General features: G+C 39.4%; 1 protein-coding gene across 2 annotated transcripts in view; it reads right to left on the bottom strand.

The window, feature by feature from the left end:
- The window catches only part of fstl5 (follistatin-like 5), a 1,175,110-nt gene that overhangs the window by 85,145 nt on the left and 1,067,904 nt on the right, over positions 1-22,061 (bottom strand). For both annotated transcript variants that reach the window (XM_028802632.2, XM_028802633.2), the window contains one exon: positions 19,846-19,964. In XM_028802632.2, coding sequence (XP_028658465.2) covers positions 19,846-19,964 — 119 coding nt within the window. The remainder of the gene's footprint in view (positions 1-19,845; positions 19,965-22,061) is intronic.

Genomic DNA, 22,061 nt, shown 5'->3' with positions numbered 1-22,061 from the left:
GACTGGCGTTTCTCGTGGCCGTAAACAAGAAGAAAATCAGTTCACACAGAAGCCGAATTGGGATCTGATTGCCTTAAGCGTTTCAGCTTTATTCACTTTGCCTCTCCTGAATCGCCTGAAATCGGCAGTCTTCTTTTGGTGTAGCTCGCTACACAAGCACTCGGTTCAACTTATATAGCCCAAACTCCACTGTTGCAGACATGGAGAAGGTATACAAAACTGAATCTGCTTCTGTGGCCAATTCAAGACACACGCGCTATTCCAACGCCTCAGCAAAAAGTTCCGTAACCAAAGCTTGTGCGTTGGCTGAAGCTGTGCTTGTATGCGCATCCTTCGCAATGAAAGAGCTTGCTATTAAAAGAGAACGAACAAGAATGGAGGCAGAGAGACTTGCACTGGAGGCAGCACTAGAGGCTCTTCAGTCCGAAAAAGAAGCTGCTGCTGCAGTAGCTGAAGCTGAAACATTAGCAGCTGTGACAAATCTACTAAATCATGAGATCTACTAAATTATGCTCATCTCAAGCTAAGGGAAGGACGGTACAGTATGTAACACTTGATGCTGACACCTCTCAGCCTAACTCACCTACACGCAAAGAAATGGAAACATCACCTGCAGGACAACAGGACATCATGATGAGGAGACCTTCACGCATCTCAGGTGACCATCCAATTTCTACAAAGGTGCAGGCAGAAGAAAGTGAAGATGTCCAAAGAGTGTCATCACAGTCAGCACATGCCATTTACCCAAGCCTGTCCCACCAAGCAGGACTGCCTGATCATCACATCAAGACCCCTCCTCTAAAGAGAAGCCCATTCACACATTCTCTACGAACCTGTGCTGGAGTTATTGAGACAATTGAATGGAAAACAGTTGGTTTCCAAATAGAGGCTGTGAATGGAGTAGTAAGTATAGCCCTGCCTCCACTTATTGAATGCAATGTGATTTTGAACAATCGCTCAGAAAAACCAACACCAGAGGCAGCACTTCACCAACCTCGCTTAAAGTCTGTGGCAGCCCATATCACAGAATTGGACACTAATGCTCACATTCTACCATTGCTTGGAAGAGACATAATCAGAGTGCACAAAGTCAGAAAGCAAATTAATGGCCCTCACAATGCACCCTTTGCTCAAAAACTTGACTTAGGTTGGGTTCTTGTACGTGAAGTTTGCCTTGGAAATGCACACAAACCAATAGTTTTTACTTTCAAGACAAATGTGCTGGAAAATGGGCGACCTTCACTTTTCACGCCTTTTTACAGCCACCATTGCTTGAGAGAGAGGGTGACTTACAGTGGGGAGCCAACACCATTGGCCTCTTTGATGAAGTCTGCACATAAAGACAACAAGTGTGCCCTCTCAATTGAAGATCAAGTCTTTTTAAAAATTATGGAGAAGGTACCTAGCAAAAATGAAGCAAATAGCTGGGTTGCTCTGCTACCTTTCAGATTTTCCAGATCTCGTCTCCCCAAGAATCATCAACAGGCTCTTTCTCGCCTTGTCTCTCTGCAGAAGACTCAAGATGAAAGAGCAGTTCACTAGCTTTATGGAGAAAATATTGGCATGCAGAAACAACCCCTCAATTGAAAGAAGTGGACGAATGCTGCCACTTTTCAGAACATATCCACAGAAGCATGGTCATATAAGGGCAATTTTTGACTCCATGTTGCCACAGAACAGACTGTCTGCACCTCCAAGTGGTTTCACAGAGAATGATCTCTTTAATAGACAGTGGAGACAAGTGCAAGCCTTCGAAAATTAATTCTGGACACACTGGAGACGTGAATACCCTTCCACTTTGCAGAGCAGGTGCAAATGGGCTTACCGATCCAGAAATTTACAAATAGGAGACACTGTGTTGTTGAAAAAGAGTCCACTATCACGCAATAAATGGCCTATGAGATTTGTCACCTTGGTATTCCCTAGAAGTGATGGTACTGAACAAAAAATAGAGTTAAGACTGCCTCTCAAGGCATCTCCAGAAACTCTATCAGGCTTATCACAAAAATCTTTGTACTAGAAAATGGGTAAGTTCACAAAATGTTTGCCTATATGTAGTTTAGTGATATAATGTTATTATATCAGACAGGGAGTGTTCTGCCCCACATGTTGTTAGCTGTTAGCTATTATTTGTTGAACTGTGCTCCCCCTTCATCTTGTCATTTATTAACACATCTGTCAGTCATGTCCCACACTCACACTCACGTAAAAGCATGTAGACCCCATAATAAACATTTGAATGCAATACACCCCTTGTGTCTCACGTAGGCACCGCTTTATCTCTTGTTTCGGTCACATCCGAAGCGTATCTTTAAGGTATATAAACCCCTGAGTCTGGTTAGTTTTGGTACCCAGCAATTTGAACCTCTGTCTACGTGCTTCTCTTTGTCTTGATCCAACAATGGAAATCACTCACTCGCCTTGTAAGTGTCTTTTAAAGCTTTATTGTTTAATGTACAGTATACTGCCTGCGACGTATCGCTTGTGAATCATTATTTATTGTCTTTGGTTCTACACCTGTAAATGCCTGTATGTTTCTTTTGTATATATTTCAATTTACCACAAGGTGCGTCCAGTAAAAGCCTTCAAGAAAGCTCACCCCTTGTCGTTTTTATGTGGATGTACTGAGTTGTTTAAGCTCTCTGCGGCCGCGTTGCATGGACAACGCGGATTGAGGCAGAAAAAATACTGTAAAATCATGATTATTAAACTAAAATGTTTAAAGAGGGCGGCACGGTGGCGCAGTGGGTAGCGCTGCTGCCTCGCAGTTGGGAGATCTGGGGACCTGGGTTCGCTTCCCGGGTCCTCCCTGCGTGGAGTTTGCATGTTCTCCCCGTGTCTGCGTGGGTTTCCACCGGGCGCTCCGGTTTCCTCCCACAGTCCAAAGACGTGCAGGTTAGGTGGATTAGCGGTTCTAAATTGGCCCTAGTGTGTGCTTAGTGTGTGGGTGTGTTTGTGTGTGTCCTGCGGTGGGTTGGCACCCTGCCCAGGATTGTTTCCTGCCTTGTGCCCTGTGTTGGCTGGGATTGGCTCCAGCAGACCCCCGTGACCCTGTGTTCGGATTCAGCGGGTTGGAAAATGGATGGATGGATGTTTAAAGAGTATTCATAGTAGATAACTATTAACCTCCTGGATAATTATTAACTGTTAATTAAGCATTAGACCCAAAGTTGCTTGAGCCGTAAAAACAGTTGTAAAAGTGTCGATAAAACAGTATAGACGTGACTCGTATAAGACACGAGGTTCACTCGGGTTGTAAAAGTGCCAACAGCATTAGTGCCGAGTGTTACTTGGGCAACAGTATTGGCGTGTCTTGCGTAAGTGCCAGGCCCAAGCGTTATCCTGGCAGACACGTCTTCTCCTAGCCTCTTAATGACGTCTTGAAAGAAACACCTCTTATCAGCAGTGATGTTGAAATGAATCTGAGGCAGTGAAATTGAAACAGTTAGTGAAAGTGATTCTGGCAATCTGAAAGTGACACTTGCGTCACTCTCACATGTGTAGTGTGCTGCTCATATTATTATTATTTGTATCATTATTATACTTTCTACACTTCTGACTTTCTACTTTTAGTGTTTCGCACGTTTTACAGTAGAAAGATGAGATTTAATAAAAATGTAATGTTTTTTTGAGAAAAAATTGTAACGCTGAGGAGGCTACACTAAGCTTTTTTTTCAGTTCATGGAGGCACAGTGGTATAGCTGAGTTTCAACAAGCAAAAAGACGATAACCATTTGACTCCTTGTCAACGGTGCATGATCATGTGTTTATCCACGTAATAATCAGGTTAAGGCCAGGTCACATTACACAACGTTTCCAGTGATTTTCAGCCATAGTCTTCATTTACATAATCTTAGCGAGTCAGAAGCGGTGGTCTAATCTGACAGCAACTCACTCCAACTTATCGACAACTCAGCCTGACAAAATCAGCCTGGATTGATTTTCTCTTTAGTCATAGAAGCTCTGTGTATTATGAGAGATAACAACTAATAAATGCTCATCAGGAAATAAAATGCATATAATTCAGAGACAAAGATTGAGAACACTGGTGTTTTGAACCTCACAAAGCTCATCTGTTTGATTTCTTGTGCTTTATGTACCATGACAGAATGGAAAAAGAAAAAAAAATCGGGAGTGGTCTCCCCTAGACTTTCTTGTATGCTGAGATATGGGGATGGATAATTGAGGAGTAAACCGCAAGAAAATGATTATATTATTTGCATTAAAGAACCATCAACAACAAATCAAATTAATTATATATTGAACAAATTATTATAAAAGTTGGATAAATTGGATTCTGTAGCTGCATGAATAAAAAAGTACCACTTCCGTTATCAGAAATAGCTCAAAAGTTAATAGAAATCTATGATTTGTACCTAACACTTGTATGCAAAATTTAGTTGACCTAAGTGAAAGCGTACTCAAGTTATCGTGTTTACACACACACACACATGCACACACACACACAGACAGACAATTCCAAAAATGGTATTGGACTCAGGGAGGTCTAAAATGTCGAGATTCATCAAAATCTCCAAATCTCAAATTTTTGGACGATTACAATACTTTCCCAATGCGAGTAATTAAAAAGGGCAGAGATTGTGGATGATCTCGCCATATTTGTTAACCTTTCGTACAGCACCGGCTCCGTCAGTCACAAAAATTGCTGAAATGCCCTGTAATTCTCAATCATGTAAATTGTCATAGTCTGGCGGAGAAATCAACAACCACAGTTGGCAAGTCTGGCATACCCTATGACTAGAAGCTGCACAAATGTGTCATCGGTTTTAACTATCCTATTTTTAACTATTCTATTAAATGGGTTCAGAAGTGACTGATTGGGATTGACCAGTCCTGCCGACCACACCAAAGGCATTGGGGATGCATTAATTCAACAAATCTGGATTTAAGAAACAGCACATTTCCTTCATAGTAAACCTCATCAAGCAAAGATAGAATAATGAGGCACACAAACTAAATTAAGTCAGACTTTGTTCATTTTTCATGTTTTCTTTGTTGTAATTGCTTGCTCATATTCACTTCATCATTCTGTCAATCAACTAGTGTGATAAGGATGGACTTTTAGACTCTGACAGGAACTTTGGAATCAATGTTTGGTGTATCCACTTTTAAATTGATAATAGGCTATTTTACTGATATTCTTATAGGTGATCAAGTATGTACAGAGAAAAACTAAAGTTTAAACTAAACTTTATACTGTAACTTATATAATCAAAACTTGCTTGTTTGCCTGACCAAATAACAGGTCAGAACCAGTTAAAAGTGGAAGTCGGGGTTGTCTTTGGCATCTCTGAGACAGGTTGGTAAGTGACTAGAAATCAAAGATGCCAGGTGGTTGACAACTTGAGCCATGTGTGCCATCTGTATTATAGGCTGCATTGTATCTATATGCACATACACACTAAACGTAAACTACGTAATTCGGAGAAAAATTGTATTTTTTTTTTTAAATAATGCATGATTTGAAAGTCACCGATCTGTTGTCAAGTCAGCCTCCCATATATCAGGCTCCGTTAATTTAGTTGTTTCATGAGATACGGTGAGCCCAGTCCTGGACCTTGCCGATGGCAACCATTATTCCAGGACTCGAGAATATTGTGCATTTTATTTATTGCTATACTTTGATATTTATATTTTCTTAAGAAATGTATGCTGTGAAATGTATTATACAGTATGTGTTATATGTATGCTGGGTTTACTAGGGGCAAGTAGGCGGAGTGGTGGCTCTGAGACTAGGGATCTGCACTGACAATCGGAAGGTTGCCGGTTCGAATCCCATAAATGCCAAAGGAGACTCTGCTCTGTTGGGCCCTTCAGCAAGGCCCTTAACCTGCAATTGCTGAGCGCTTTGAGTAGTGAGAAAAGCGATATATAAATGCAAAGAATTAAGTATACAAATAAAATTCCTTTGTGTTTGTAACAAATAGGAGCAAAGCAACTAACCTACCAAAACAAAAGCCTGGGCTCAAGCTTGGTGATATCCTGAACCACTTTACACCTCTGCTGATGGGCCAAGCATAACAGTAAATTTGCAGCAGTACCCATATAAAGGGGGTCGGTTCAGATGGTATAAACACATCTTTTGTGATTTTTGTATTATTTGTAACATTTAATTTTATCTGAAGCTTACATAATGTCAACATGTCTAATATCACATCAATTAGTCTCTAGTTTCAACAGTTTAGAAAAAAGAAGAAAATTGGGCAAGGAGTGTGAGATTTGGAATCAAAAAACAAATGCAAATGTCAATGTGCGTTTAAATCTTAGGTCTGATTGGTCTCATTGCTTTACGCATTGCCATTTCAGAGTGAAGCATTCTAATCATGGCAGCAGGCTAGCGGCTGACAAACCAACAGGAAAAGACTAAACATTTGTTTTCTAAAATAACAGCACACAGATTACTTTTGTGATAAAAGCTGAAACTCTGGGGGAACCAACTACAAATGCGAGTAATTTTCTGGTATTTAAGACTGTTAAACAGAAATGGGCCATTTTTCTGAAGAAGGATATTTGAATGAATAAATGTTCAGTGCTGTGAAAAGAATACCAAAAGCATCAGTTGGGCACAAATTTATTTACCAGAATAAAATGACTGACAAAGCCGGTGCTCAACAACAGTACACACTTGCTCTGTGTGGGAGCCATTTACAAAGAAAAGGGTGAAATTACAGAGGAATAAACAAACGAACAAGAAAGGATTTGGATTTGTACATGAGAGCATCTGGCAGTTGTAAACATTTGAAACTCACTTAATGCAGTCTTTGAAAACATTACCACATACTGATTAGCAACTTTAACTGGGAAACAATTCTGTCAAGTTGGGGAAAAAACGTGTTAGAAGGTTAATGGCACCAATTCTTGCATTAGCTTTTTATTCATATACAGTATATCATAATGCAAACATGCCTCTAGTTAATTGTAAGGGAAGTTCTCTGTGTTGTGCTCTGTGTAACCAAGGCTTCCTGCGCCAGTACATTTACTCTGGAGACGATGAGATCATATAACACTTTCATTAACCATATTATTTATATATAAAAAGTTGCTATTGATACGTATGTGCATCTGGAGGCCACCTTCTTTGCTCTACTTTGTTTTGGATGAGGGTGGAATTTTGGTTTGTTAAGTTTGATTTGATTGCATAGATTATTAGATACTTTTAATTAAAATCTATATTATATATTATGGCAAGTGGCTGGGGGTGGCACCCAGCCGAGATGCCCAGAAGGACTGGAGGAGGGCTTACGCCTCCTCCAGACCACGAGGGGGTGACCACCCTGGTGGTTTTTGGGGACCACAGGAACAGAGCTTAGAAGTTCAACCCTATAGAGGCCCATGGTCACCGCCAGGGGGCGCCCCGATCCCTAGAGAGCTCTGGTCCTCAGCACTTCCACCACACCTGCAAGTTCTGGGGGGAAGATGATGGAGTGCTTCTGGGTGCGCAGCTGGTACTTCCGCCACACTGGGGAGTGCTGGCAGAAGCTAATCGGGAGGCACCTGGAGCACGCCTGGGTGTGTATAAAAGGGGCCGCCTCCCTCCATTCTAGGTTGGGGGGGAAGCTAAGTCAGTGTGTTCGGGGGGTGGGTATTGGTCATAAAGTTTTATTTATTATGAACATGTTCTTCTTAAGTTCGCATCACGTATACAGGAACATTGCAATGCCGTTAGAAGGAAGGACTCACGATCACAGATATATATGCATACTAAATCAACAGGACATACATTTAACTGGGACAATGTACAAGTAAGATTTAAGGCCAGTACTAAAAGTGCCAGAGAGCTGGCTGAATCTTGGCTATCAAACGAGAACGGCATCAACAGACACTTGGACATAAACCCAGCATATGTAAACTTAATAATTAAAACTTTACGACCAATACCCCCCCCCCCCCCCCCCCCAGAACACACTGACTTAGCTCCCCGCCCCGTCTAATTTTTGCTATATATTGCCTTTGAAGTCTAAGCTTTATCCTCTGATGAAGGCCCCTGGCAGGGGGGAATAAAAACTACTTTAAGATACGTGATTCATTTTCTCCCTTTATGGATCTCCAGCTGCAAATATACAAACCATATCACAGACCTTCTCTTCCATATTTATATCTATATCTAGATATAAATAATATATATATAAGTCAATGTACGTGTGTGTGCATGTATGTATGTTCCAGCATCACTTCCGAACGGCTGGAACGATTTTCATGAAACTTGGTACACATGTTTGTCATTGGTCGACTAAAAATACTGTAGGGTGAAATCAACCCTAACCCACGCCCTTCTGTGTAGGGTGGGGCATGATCTTGAGGTCTTCTATGCATGTTATCATCCAGTTGACACTCGGAACGACCAGCAGAGGGCGAACTGGAGGCGACTGCCAGAATTCTTTATGTTTGAGCACCACCACGCCCCTAATAATGACAGCGTATGTGGATTTCAGTTTCACCAAACAACAAATCTTTTAATTCTCATGGATACGCCTCTTCATTGGGAAGAAACACTACTTTTCCCTAATGGCAACACCAATCAGAGGCATGACCACGGGGGGGCTGGGGTGGGCACTGCCCCCCCAGAGACAAGCCGTGCCCACCATGCAAAATGCTCTGTCTGTCCAATGAAAACCCTGGAGAAGAATAACATTTGATTTTCAAAACTGAGTTGCTTTCCAATCGGCCCGTTTGAATTTGGGGCGTATTCGTCAGTGTCTCCTCCACTAGACAGGTACTGTGCTGCTCACAGTTCACTTCACCGCACATTTTGCAGCACGTTTTGAACTTGTTGACCGCATTCTTTAATTAAAACAGCGTATACGTTCCATTCTTCTTTTATTTTCTGGTTGGTAACACCAAAGGCTATGCATAGGTGGTTTATTAAAAAGCAGACATCTTCAACCTCTGTCCCTCCGCAAGCTGCTGGCTCCACGGTTGAGCCCAGCACCGCTGCTACCAACACGGAGCACAGCGCACCCACATCGGGAACTGAAACTCCAAAAGATGTAGATAAGCCTACACAATCCTCCAGCTTTGCGTCCGTGTCGGGTACTCCAAACCTCTGCCTTCAACAAAATATACAGTCTGGTCTGCCTGACTTAAATATGGATAGCCCATCCCAGACCATTTTAATTAATTATCCCAAGCGTGCATTCGAAAAGACACTTAGATGTTTTAGTGCAAGCTGGTATCAGTCTCGAGCATGGCTTGAATATCCTGTTGTCCGTGATGGCAGCTTTTGCTTTGCCTGCCGCAAATTTAATGTTTCCAATTCGGACCGCGAGGACATCTTCACCAAACACGGCTACACTAATTGGAAAAAAGCTCTAGAAAAAGACGGTGGCGGCTTCCACAAACACACGTCTAGTATCCCGCACGTCAGAGCCATGTCTGCATCACAGCACTCATCATTGGTGTGTCTTCAGCTGCATGCAAAAGCTCTTTCTCTACTTTGAACCGCATTCTCACTCCACTCCGCCGAACAATGCTACATTCAAGGAAGAGAAATTTAGTCGTTCTGGCATAAGAGAAAAACATCACAGAAAATCTAGACATGAATGAATTTATTTCAGAATTTGCCAAGAGTAACCGCAGACTGGTCCTGTAGGTACTATCCAGGTTAAACACTGGAAACTGATGTCCTATAGCCTCCCATGACTACAATAAGCCACGTTTCTGTTCTTGCTCTCATATGTTGTATACATTTGACTTTATTGATATTTACCTTGTAGATGTAGTTCTATATTTGTTCACAAAAAATAATAATACAAGTTCCATTGCCTCTGTTAATTTTATTGAATAATAGGTTATGATTTATGCCACAATTTTTGCTTTTATGTGTTATATAAAACTATCCATCCATCCATCCATCCATCCATTTTCCAACCCGCTGAATCCAAACACAGGGTCACGGGGGTCTGCTGGAGCCAATCCCAGCCAACACAGGGCACAAGGCAGGGAACCAATCCTGGGCAGGACACACACAAACACACCAAGCACACACCAGGGCCAATTTAGAATCACCAATCCACCTAACCTGCATGTCTTTGGACCTTGGGAGGAAACCAGAGCGCCCGGAGGAAACCCACGCAGACACGAGGAGAACATGCAAACTCCACGCAGGGAGGACCTGGGAAGCGAACCCAGGTCCCCAGGTCTCCCAACTGCAAGGCAGCAGTGCTACCCACTGCACCACCGTGCCGCCCTATATAAAACTATGCTGTTATTATTATTTGACCCCCTACAAAAATGGGGATGGATGGATGGATGGATATTTTTTGTCCCCCCAGACAAGCCAAATGCCCACCCACACATGATGTTCTGGTCACACCTCTGTTAGACGATCTACAAGTCTCCAACTTAAATTTGAAATCCGAACAATATATTCAATGTCATTTCACTGTTCCGTTATTTTACCAAGTAATAATTTCTGTTTGTTTGCACTAATGCAATCTTTACTATCATTTTTTGGAGACTTTCAAATTTTTGTACTTATATCTAACCTAAATATAATAATTTGTTACATTATATCTAACCTGCTCTGCATGTATATCGCACCAACGTTTTTGAATTCTATACTATGTTCTACATTATCATCTACTCTTTGTCTCGCGGGACGTGTAAGTGTTTCTCTGAGAAAATCACATCTCATCTCTCTGAAAAAGTCTTGCCTCATCCCAAAATTTTTTTATATAATAGAGAGATATTTTTCCTCCTGGGCAATGCCGGGTATTTCAGTTAGTTAACAAACAAAAAGAAGCCGCTATTGACATGTATGTGCATCTGGGGACCACCTTCCCAGCTCTAATGAGTTGGGCAATGCCACCCTGGGATGAGAGGGGCCGCTGATGCTAACATTATCATCATGGCATGAGCTATGAGAGAAAACTGAAGAAGCTGAACCTTTTAAGTTTAAGAACATAAACTTTAAGAGGTGACGTGATTGAATTGTTCAAAACAACAAATAGAATTATTATGGTGGATCCCAGCTTTTACTTTAAAATAAATTCTTCAACAAAAACACATAGGGTACAGATGGAAACTCGTTAAGAGTGGACTATACACAAATGTTAGAAAGCTGTTCTTCACACTGGTAGTCATAGACATTAAATAAGTTACCAAGTAGTGTGGTAGACATTAGTACTTTTGAGAATTAAAACTTGACTTGATGGGATCTAACTGGAGAAATGAGATGATGAAGATTGATGTCGGGTTGAATGGCCTGTTCTTGTCAATAATAGTTATAATGTTCTAATTATCAGAGCTGAATCAGTGAAAATAGAGAGATAAAACTTTATTTGTCCTCAGGGTGAAATTTGGCTTTTTACAAAAGCTCTTTAAATAAATAAATACATAAACAGATAAATACATAAATATACACACACTTTGGCATGAACACACATTAGAATGACCATAAAAAAATTCAAAACAAAGAAAAGTTCTGACTTGGCTGTCCCAGTCCCAGTGAGGCGTTACACAGATGTACTGCTGTTGGTATGTAGAAGCCCCCCAGTTGCGTTTTTTGACACACTTCTGCTGAATAATTCACTGCCTGAAAATCCTCAGAGTAAGTGTGTCATGGAGAGGATGTGCAGCATTGTTCATAATGGTAGCATTACATATGCAGATCACATTTTAAAGAAAGGCAGACAAAGTCAGTATATCCTTCACTGCTCTATCCATTTTATGAACCCTCTTAAACAAATCTGAATGTTCCTGGAAGTCATTGCAGCAGCCATAGAATCAAGGCAGGAACCCACTTTGGACAGTTAGTTTCAGTATTGTTTTGTGTGTCGCTATACAGCAGAGTTCTTATTCAAGCTTCAGTACAGTAAAACAAGCAAACCTCTAACCTTTAAAATATATAGCATTACTTATTTTTTCCCCAATGTGCATAATTTGTGACTTTCTGTAAACAAAATGCAATGTTGATCATCAAAATTCATCAAAGCGTTTTTGCAGTGAATTTGCTGGGTTCACCGGTGACCTCGTTCACTGAAATTTTTCTTGAAAATTCTCTTTGCGGCTGGCGAATTTAAGAGGACACTAGCTGATCTTAATTAGAATATTATAAGAATATTTTGTTGTTGTGCATAGATTCTTTGTACATTGTGCCTTCAGTACTGCATTAAGCATCTTTTGCTTCTCACTATGTAGCACAGATTGGATCGCTACAGCCCCCCCAAGTATATGACGCCGATTCCTTGTATTACCGCCTCTGGACTTGGACAGTACAGTTTTATCTAAGGACAGAACAGTGACACAGCGTCATAGCTTCAGGTCACATTGTTTGCCACAATAATCAGTCTAGCATAGATGGCAGCAGCTTCCCTAGCCCTCAGGAACACTTAGAAGAAATTAAATTAGGTTTGAGTGCATTAAAAATGGTTCAATGATCTTTTATTTCATTCACTTCAATGGACTTTGTGAAGGTCATCGAAATTTTCAGACCTTTCTGCGTTTCTGCCGAATTTCAAACAAAGCAAGTTCTATGGGGTTAACTCATTACAAATAATGTGCAATATAAAAGCCAATCTTAGAAAGTAATGTTAAAGTTAAATTTATTCAAGTGTTTGCTTCATTTCAATAATAGAAAATCAGTTGTTTACAGCTACCTAGAATATGGTATAGTCTTCTACCCCCTGTAAGTTAATATGAACTAGAACTTCCTTTGCTTTATTTGTAAAACTGAGTGCTAATTAAGCCAGTTAGGAAATAATCTTACCACTAGCATGGACTGTTAGGTATGTTTACAAACTGGGGATGGCATAAAGTTTTCTGTCCCTGCTTAACATGCCTAAAGTACGACTGTATGACCAAATTTTGAGAGATGAAACAAGGTAAATAAGCCTTAAACAAGAACTTTTCTTTACTATCAATTTATTTCTCTATGTTGAACTGTTTTGCTTTGAATTTCCTAAAAGTTTTAAAAGGAAGATATTTGGTCTATGGAATTATTTGAACACACGTCACACTATTTATTGCCTCAATCATCCTATGAAGTCAATTGAAAGCTGCAGAACTTTGGTAATTTTGGATAAACGCACCTACATGCAGTCTTTATGTAAAAACTATATTGTTTGATGAATGGTGGCTATTTATAAAATATTGAAACTTATCTATATAAAATACCTTCATTCTTTTTAAATATAAATTATATTATATATATATATATATATATATATATATATATATATATATATATAAACTTCAAGGATTTTTTTGAGGACATTCCTTAGCCTGTTTCTACAGGAAGTAACTTCAGTGTCTATCACTTTCAGAACAGATGTTTGCACTGCATAACCCTCGAGGGAGAAAGAAGGAGATTAAGATACAGCAGAAATGAATGCAAAACTATTGCTAATCAATCTTCTACATTTACATAGATCAATATGTTGGACTACTTTGTTTTAATGTGGTCTTTTCAGGAAGAAACGTTTAAGGAAAGTATTCTTAAAAACTGTCAAACCAAAACTAAATGAAAATCTCAACAGATAAAATGACTAACGGTATTGAATATCTGCATACCATTTTCTTAGTTTTCTTTCTGAAGAGCAATAGTATAGCCAATAAAGTAAATTAAAAACAAATGATGGCAAAAAAAGCCATATAGTTCAGTAGGGAGATTCCGTTTTCTCATATCCACTGAAAGAATAATTAAAAGACGTTAATGTTCTGATGGCAGGCATTATTATTTGTTTAATTATAAAAAGAAAACAATTTGCATTTTATCTATGAGCTAGTAAATCTGCATTATATCAGCCTGTTTTTATGGAGCCATCTGGTCAAGGTATTCAAAGAAAAAAAATTGCAGGTTTTCTAAATACACTACATAAAATGGAATGCGATTAAAAGAAAAACCATGCACCATATTACTGGCTGCACCACTTCCACAGCAACAAGTTTTTGTACTTAATCTTCAGTTTGTTTAAAAGGACTAAATATTACAATCCTGATGATTCAGCACAGTACTTGCCTTGAGTGGGGTTGGAGATGTCTTCTTTGTTGGAATGACATTGAAGATGCTTCCACCAGTACGACACATCATCATTTGTGTACCCCGGCCTCATAGGGTGTTTCAGCCTTTTACCATAAGACACCCTCAGCCGAGGTGAGGCAGGCCCACCATGGGCTGATCAGACATGGGTGTGTTGGATGGTTACTAAGTCTTACTACTGTCTCCTTTAGCTTTCAGCGACAGTGGTGAGTTCCTTAACTGCCTTTCAATGGGCCTGCCCTCTGATGTCCACTTCCTTCAGAAGCCTTGTAGTGGAACTGGCTACAAAGCCCCTGCAGCCCACCTCTACATCTTCTCCCAGCAGCCTCGCTCCTCTGCCTCAGCTGCAAGACTGGCTTAGCGTAGCTTTTTTCTTTCATATGCCTCATTGATGGCATCCTCACAAAGGACTGTCAGCTCAATGATGAAGACACAGCAGCAGGAGTTAAACCAAAGGACCAAATCTGGATGCAGATTGGTGGCTGCGATTTCAAATGGGAAAGTGATTCTCTGATTTTGGTTGACACGCATTTCCCAATCCCTGGCTGTACTCAGCAAGCATGAGTCAGAAGATGAGGGCTTGGTCCACTGTTTCTCCCTTTCTGTATGAAAGATGTTCGCTAAGAGAAAGAAGTCTGAGCAATTAAGGGGGTGGCGTTTGTTGACACTCTCTTGTCCTCTAGTGCCAAGGCTAAGCATCTCAGTACTTGGTTATGACGCCACGTGTATCTTCCTTGCATTGAGTTATTCTTACAACCCACCAGGATGTCCTTGTGGGTTGTCGGGGTTGCATACTGGTAACAGGCTGGGTCCTCTCCACACCAAAGATGTAGGTTTGTTGGCAAGGGAAGCCAATCACAGGTGGCTCTAGTGATGAAACAGCCTAATCGTTTCCATGTCCCAGCGCTTGCTCCATGTGATTTTAAGTCGCTCTATGCTATCCCACCTCCTTCACCACCAGATGCCAGAATTAACTTGGTGTAGCCTTAGATATTATGTAAACTACTACGACTAGTACAGCAGAGACACAAATAATACTTTTGAAACAATTTAAAAAATTCTTTTAGATGCAAATGTTCTCTTGTATTCATGTAACATATTAATATAACTAATAACCACTCAGATTAAGTATCTATATAGTTAATATATTGTGAAGAGGTGGGTTGAACGCACCCCAAGGAGACGCGGTCGCTCCACCAAAACCCCCTCTTAAATGGTGATACAATGGGAAACAAATACCGTTTTTTACCTCCTCTTTGCTCGATCAGCTGCTGGATGTGTGTGAGTGTGCGCATATTTCCTGATGTTTCTCTCTTTATTTTGTAACATAATATTTTGCCTTTCTTTAATACAACATTTTCAGTTACTCTATAGCATGATATGTCTGTGAAGATTCTCAGTCATCCAGGTGAAGTTATCTGGTAGTTAAGTCATGGCAACTGGACTTCTTTCAATCTCTGAAGATGCTGCTTGGATCAGACGTGAAACGTATCTACCTAACAAGACAGAATTCCAGTTGCCATGACTCAACTACCAGATCTATAGCATGATGTACTTGTAAGTGGAAGAATGATAATAAGAATATAACATAATTCAGTTCAACTCATAGTACTGAAACTTATTATTAATTAAGGTGAATAATAAATGGCTTTACCACAAATGATAATAAACATCCAGCCTTTTTATTATCCAGTATTTTTTCTTTTTTTGACCATATGATCTACCTGTTTGATGTATACCTCCGTAATAAATAATTTATTTTTCGAGAATTATTTTCAGTATCACTTACACAATTCTCTTAGATGTCTGGGAAGCAAACAAGCTTTGTGGATTTCTGAATAACAAATTATAAGAATGCAATTTAGTAGAATAATGCCCCTAAAACATCAAAACGGGAGGACAATGATTCTTTATAGAATTGCTTTTAGAACAAGTATAGAAGAGAAATGATTAATGAAAATACTGTCACCACAGGATGCATATTCTCCGAGGTAAAAGGCACATTTAAATTGTATATCTTTTTATTTTTTCATTTATTTCACAAATGAAACTCAAATAAACAAAGCATACAGCTTTATAACTTTCATTGTCTACACTCACTGTTAAAATTTAGCTGGGGCACTTTGGTATCTTTTTATTTTCTTTTTCTGTTCTTCTTTTCTTTCTTAATCATTTTCACCTTTTTGTATCTATTGTCTTTGATTGCGTATTTTTAGCTTTCATTAACTATTATGTTAATTACCAGTAACAGTGGATTGCACAATAATGTGCAGTGAATACACTTGACCTAAGCATTCCTAGTTTTCACCTGTTTCTCTGTAAGTTTACCATTCGTTTGCTCAGAGGTTAATGCGCTTGCTGCTTCCTCAGCAGCTCTTCTTTTCTCCACCCTAGCGGCCCTCTTCTTCCGTCGGCATCTTTTTGTGTTAAAACTGATTAAGTCAGTGTTTGTGTTGCAATTACTTAGTACGTTTTCTTTAATTTTTCTCTTAGGTTGGCACTTGAGTCTTCAATCTGCCTCAGGAATGATTTAAGATATGAAGAAGTAGGGGAAGTGACGGTGAAGGTGGTAAGGATGAGAATGGCGCCCATACGCATGCGCCGCACAGCCACCCTGCTGGCGGCTGCCGAGAGTTCATTCTACAATAAAATAAAATAAAAATAAAAAGGAATAACGTTAAAGGTCAATCATCACCCCGAAAGCGGATAGTAGACGTCACGCAGTATATGTGTACCAAATTTCAGGTCAATAGTTGAAACAGTTTGCGAGCTACAGGTGATTTAAAATCCTGGACTGACAAACGAACAGCCACGGTAGAGTATTATATATTTAGATTAATCAGGGTAGGGTTTTAAATTAAGTTACTCAAGTACAGCAGTCATTAGTGCTGCATTTACCTGAGGACTATTTATTAACATTAAAAGTCAAAGCTTCCTGTTAGAACACTAAAATATTAGAAGAACGTTAACGAGAAAATCCCAGCAAGTTTATCCCTAAAGCTAAAAGGTCCCTAAAATCCTGATCTCCACCACAGTACTTGGTAATTTATTCCAAGCGTCTGTCTTTCTTTTTGTGAAGACAAACTTCCTAACATTTGTGCAAAATCCACCCTTCACAAGTTTCCAACTGTGTCCCGGTGTTCTTGTTGCAAAATGTATCTTAAAGTAAAAGCTGGGATCTTATGTACTAATTCTTTTCAGAATTTTAATCACTTTAATCACTATAACTCTGAATCTCCAACTTTCAACTCTTTCAATCTCTCCTCTTAACTCATACCTCATGAATCAGCCTTGCCTTTCTCCTTTGGACTTTCACTAGTGCTGCTACATCTTTTTTGCAATGCAGTGAGCAAAATTGAACACAGAACTCCAGGTGAGGCCTCACTATTGCCTAACATAACGTAAGCATAAACTCCCTTGACTTGCATGTCACACATTGTGATATACAGTATTAGCCTTCTTGATTGCATCTGTACTCTTCTCGAGGTTGCTTCTGATGTCTGGAAGTATATAGTAATGAGTTCACTATGACTCCCAGGCCCTCCTCATAAGGTGTACTTTCAAGTTTCATATATCGCATTGTACATTCAAATCTAACATTTTAATTCATACATGTAATACTTTATATTTACTTAAATAAAATTTCATCTGTCACAAATCTTTCCAGTATGTTATTCAAGTCCCTTTGCAACAAACTGGCTGATTCTACATTATCTGCAAACTTAATCAGCTCATTGATTATATTCTTTTGCAGATCGTTTAAATGAATATTAAAAAGAACAGCAGTCCTGCACTGATCCCTGAGAGACATCTGTTTTAACATCACCTAATTCTAAGAAACGTTCCCTTCACTATTACACTTTGCTTCCTGTATTTGAGCCATTTTTGTACCCACCTAAGCACTGTGCCCTGACTTCCCATTTCTTTTAGTTTGACCACTAAACTTTGATATGTTACCTTATCTGAAGCCTTCTAAAAATCAAGATAAATAATATCATAGTTCAAATCACCTGTGGCCACAGTTTCCTTGTTGTGGCAATGTGTCATGTAGTTTCCTTCAGTGGCTCCCTTCTTGTCTTCTCTCTTAATAAATGTTCATTCTTTTGACAAGAGCTCTTAACTCCATCCTGGGAACCCCAATATGGCTGCAGGTATTTGTTCTATGAAACTTCTGTTTTTTAATTGGACTCCTAGCCTCATTAATCTAGGTGTTATATTACCACTTTCTATGTTTTGGCAGCAATGTAGACATTACAAAACTGCATTAGATAAAATGTAATTAGAATGATCAAGTACGTGTTTATGTATTTTACATAGGGATAGTTTAGTGTTTTTTTTTTTTTTCTTGGTTTTTATGACTTTTGTCGTCATTACGATTTCAATCTGCCTTTCCAGGTCTTCTGGTTATTTAATCCATTATTTGCAACTGAGCACATTAGTAGGCCTGATGCTGAAGATCTGTTTGCACTGCTCATTGTTACTTGTCATTATTAGGATACAAAACAAACTAATAGGAAACCAACGAAAGAGATTTATGTATTTAAAGTTATAGAAAAATAGTCCAAAAACCTGCAGGTTAGGTGGTTTGGTGATTCTAAATTGGCCCTAGTGTGTACTTGGTGTGTGGGTGTGTCTGTGTGTGTCTTGCGGTGGGTTGGCACCCTGCCCCGGATTGGTTCCTGCCTTGTGCCCAGTGTTGGCTGGGATTGGCTCCAGCAGACCCCCCGTGACCCTGTGTTCGGATTCAGTGGGTTAGAAAATGGATGGATGGATGGATGGAAGTTATAGAAAAACTCAAAATATTTCTAAATATGTTATAAATGTAAAAATCATTGTGCCGTGCTTTCAGAATGCAGAATAACAGAGGACAGAGGACAGAGCCACCCTCTGCACACCTACTACTATACCTCCTAACTCCAAATATGCTGCTCCGGTGTCCGAAAGGATCTTTCAGGCTCCATCTAAGAACTACTTTCAGGGCAGTCTTGTCAAGAATTGCTTAGGACTTAATCTACAGGTCTTCCCTGAAAGTAGTTCCTGGCTGGAGTTTAAAAGATCCTTTTGGTGTTCAGACTACCAAAGTCAAGAATGTCATAGGGGCACATTCAAAAAGAGACTCTGAAAAGGTCCAAAGCAGAAAATGGAAGGGCACTACATAACTTTCAATTTTACTTTCTTCTTCTTTTGGCTGCTCCTGTTAGCGGTCATCACAGCAGATCATCTGTTTCCATATCTCCCTGTCCTTTGCATCTTGCTCCGTTACCTTCATCACCTGCATGTCATCTCTCACCACATCCATAAACCTTCTCTTTTCCTCTTACCTGGCAGCTCTATCCTTAACAGCCTTCTCCCAATATACCCAGCATCTCCCCTCTGCACATGTCCAAACCAACACAATCTTGCCTCTCTGACTTTGTTTCCAAAATTTCCAACCTGAGCTGAACCTCAACATCTGGCAAAACTAGACATCAAAGCACATTGAATGGTATATCATATGTGGGGGTTTCCTCGTACTGGGGAGTTGCTGGGCAAAAAAAAAAAAAAAAAACACCATGGAAGTGTATTCAAAGCACTCATACAGTATGAACACAATATGCAAATGTAATGTACTGCTTATATTGTAATATAGCATTGTACATCTTAATGTTCATTTTGTGCTAAGAATAAAACACAGATTCACTTTTTGAGCTGACTTAAAGAATTAAGGTTAATCGATTAACATGGCAATAAAGAATTATCTTTGCAATATCATCTAATTCAATTAGAATGAACTCAAAGTTTTATATCAGTTTATTCATTCTTTGTAAAAAGTTGGTCAGAAGAAAAGAATGTTATCATATCCTTACCTGGAGTCCAAGAAGATTTTCACTAGGCTTTATATGTCTCTGAATCTCACATTCGATTGGCTGAATGACCTTGATTCCATCTTCATAGAATACATAAAACATATTTCCAATTCCAATACCTAGAATATTAAAATGATGACAAATGAAGAGCAGCACCGCTTGTAGAATTACAAACGGCTTCTACAAAAATTTCACACTTCTACTGGCACAATACATTTCAAAAAGGTCATTTTTTGTCAGTTACAGGTATAATTTTAACCCATTTGGTTATGTTACTAATACTCAATATCTGGAACATCTTTAACTTAAATCAAATGGATGGAAATGAAATGGTTTATTGTATTTTTTAAGTAACACAGAAAAATAATAATACTGGTTACAAAAAGTTACACAAGGTTACACAGATATGGGAAATCATAATCTAGTATAGTGTACTCCACAGAAGGGCACCATAAGTAGGGTGTAGCTATGCTACTGACTTAAGCTTAAAGTGGAAGTCACAATATTTTTTTCTTCAAATGAAGCAATACTTTTTATAGAGTTTTAATCATTTTCTATAGTGATTACACTGGCAAAAATTGAAATTGCATCACCATAAAAGTATTACCCACTCTCTATCAAGTCTGGCATGGATGAAGTTTATGGCTACTTATGCAAATGATCAAGCGTTCGACTCAATATCAGCAGAGTCCTGGCATAAGTTGTGATGGAAGATGTGGCCTTTGTCCATTATGAAGATTAATATTTAATTGAGGTTTTGATTGTAGTATATACTATACATTTTTTTTTCCTTAAACCAATCAAATTAAGGGGAAGTGCAGTTAAGACAGAAGCCAGGAAGCTCTTCTTTAGGCAAAGAGTTGTGGAACTCTGGAACAAACCACCGAGACATGATAAAGAAGCAGAAACTTTGACAGCCTTTAAGAAGAATCTGGAGAAGACACTGGGGACAACTTAACTATTAGCTAAACAAACAGACTGAATGGTCTCCTCTCGTTTGTCACATTTCTTATGTTGAGAGCTGTTTCAACTGTAGCCGTTTATTGAGAGGTGTGTCTGTTTGAGGAGCTTCATTCCAAACTGAATGAAAGGCCTCCATCGTGCAAAGTGTATGATACCAGTTGGCAGTTGAAGGGACACACACTTTGAAAGGACTATCTAGAAGAGGGGTCTCCAACTCCAGGTTTGAAGCACTCCTATGACTACAGGTTTTCATTCTAACCCTTTTCTTAATTAGTAACCAATTCCAGTCAACGCCAGAGGTGACTCTACACCGTTGGGCCCTTCAGCAACGTCCTTATTCTGCAATTGCTCCGTCCTGGATATGACATTAATCTGCATCCAGCCCTGCAAGCAGGTCCTCCAACTTGATAAGAAAAATTTGGGGGTTGGAGGCAGGACTGGCAATCCAGCCACCATAGAAAGCCTCACACTGTTCCAGTGTGGTGCTAAGGGGTCACGTGCCAATCCAGGTGGTTTGTTTTGTGGGGGGTGTGGCAACATACTATCAGCGCATGCTCGAAACCTTTTGCTGCTAATTGTCTAATTTGCCTAAAATAGTATGTCAATCAAAATTAAGACTCAGACCCTTTAGTTATTTCTCCTCTTCCTTAATTAGCAGCCAAACAACGAGATACAAAACAAGCCAGCACATGAACAATAAACTGTATCCATCGTTAATGTTCATTTGCTCAGGTCTACAAAACATTTTGATGGAGTTCACAGAAAAATGAAAATCAAACCAAATGGTGTACTAGAGACCCTAACCCTAATTCTAACCCTAACCCTTTGGTATCTGAGAGCAGCAGCCGGTAAGACTGAGGCATAATACAAAGAAGAAAACGTTTGATACAAAATGCTCTTTTGATCGAATACAAGAAAAACATTAAGATGTATTCTAGAAAATAAACGAACCTTCACCAACAGACGATGAATAACCGGAAGAAAAAACGAAAAAAGAGGTACTCCATGGGAACAACAAGCACTTGAGTGGAGAGTGCCAGCACTAGCTAAAAAAAAAAAACGAGTGGGAAAGAGGGGGGTGTTAAAAAGCCCCCTTTTCCATAATAAAACTAAGTAACCCTTTGGTACCTTTAAATTTCTACTTGATGATATTTAGAAAAAGTCTGTTAAACAAGTATTGACAAGATCTCTCCAGGACTGACATACGAGGGTTGTTTCATAAGTTTTGAGACTTTTTTAAATAGATCCAACAT

This window comes from Erpetoichthys calabaricus, chromosome 5 (genome assembly GCF_900747795.2).
Source record: "Erpetoichthys calabaricus chromosome 5, fErpCal1.3, whole genome shotgun sequence".
Lineage (NCBI taxonomy): Eukaryota > Metazoa > Chordata > Cladistia > Polypteriformes > Polypteridae > Erpetoichthys > Erpetoichthys calabaricus.
Note: the sequence above shows the minus strand (reverse complement) of the source record. Positions and strands in the feature narration are given on the sequence as shown.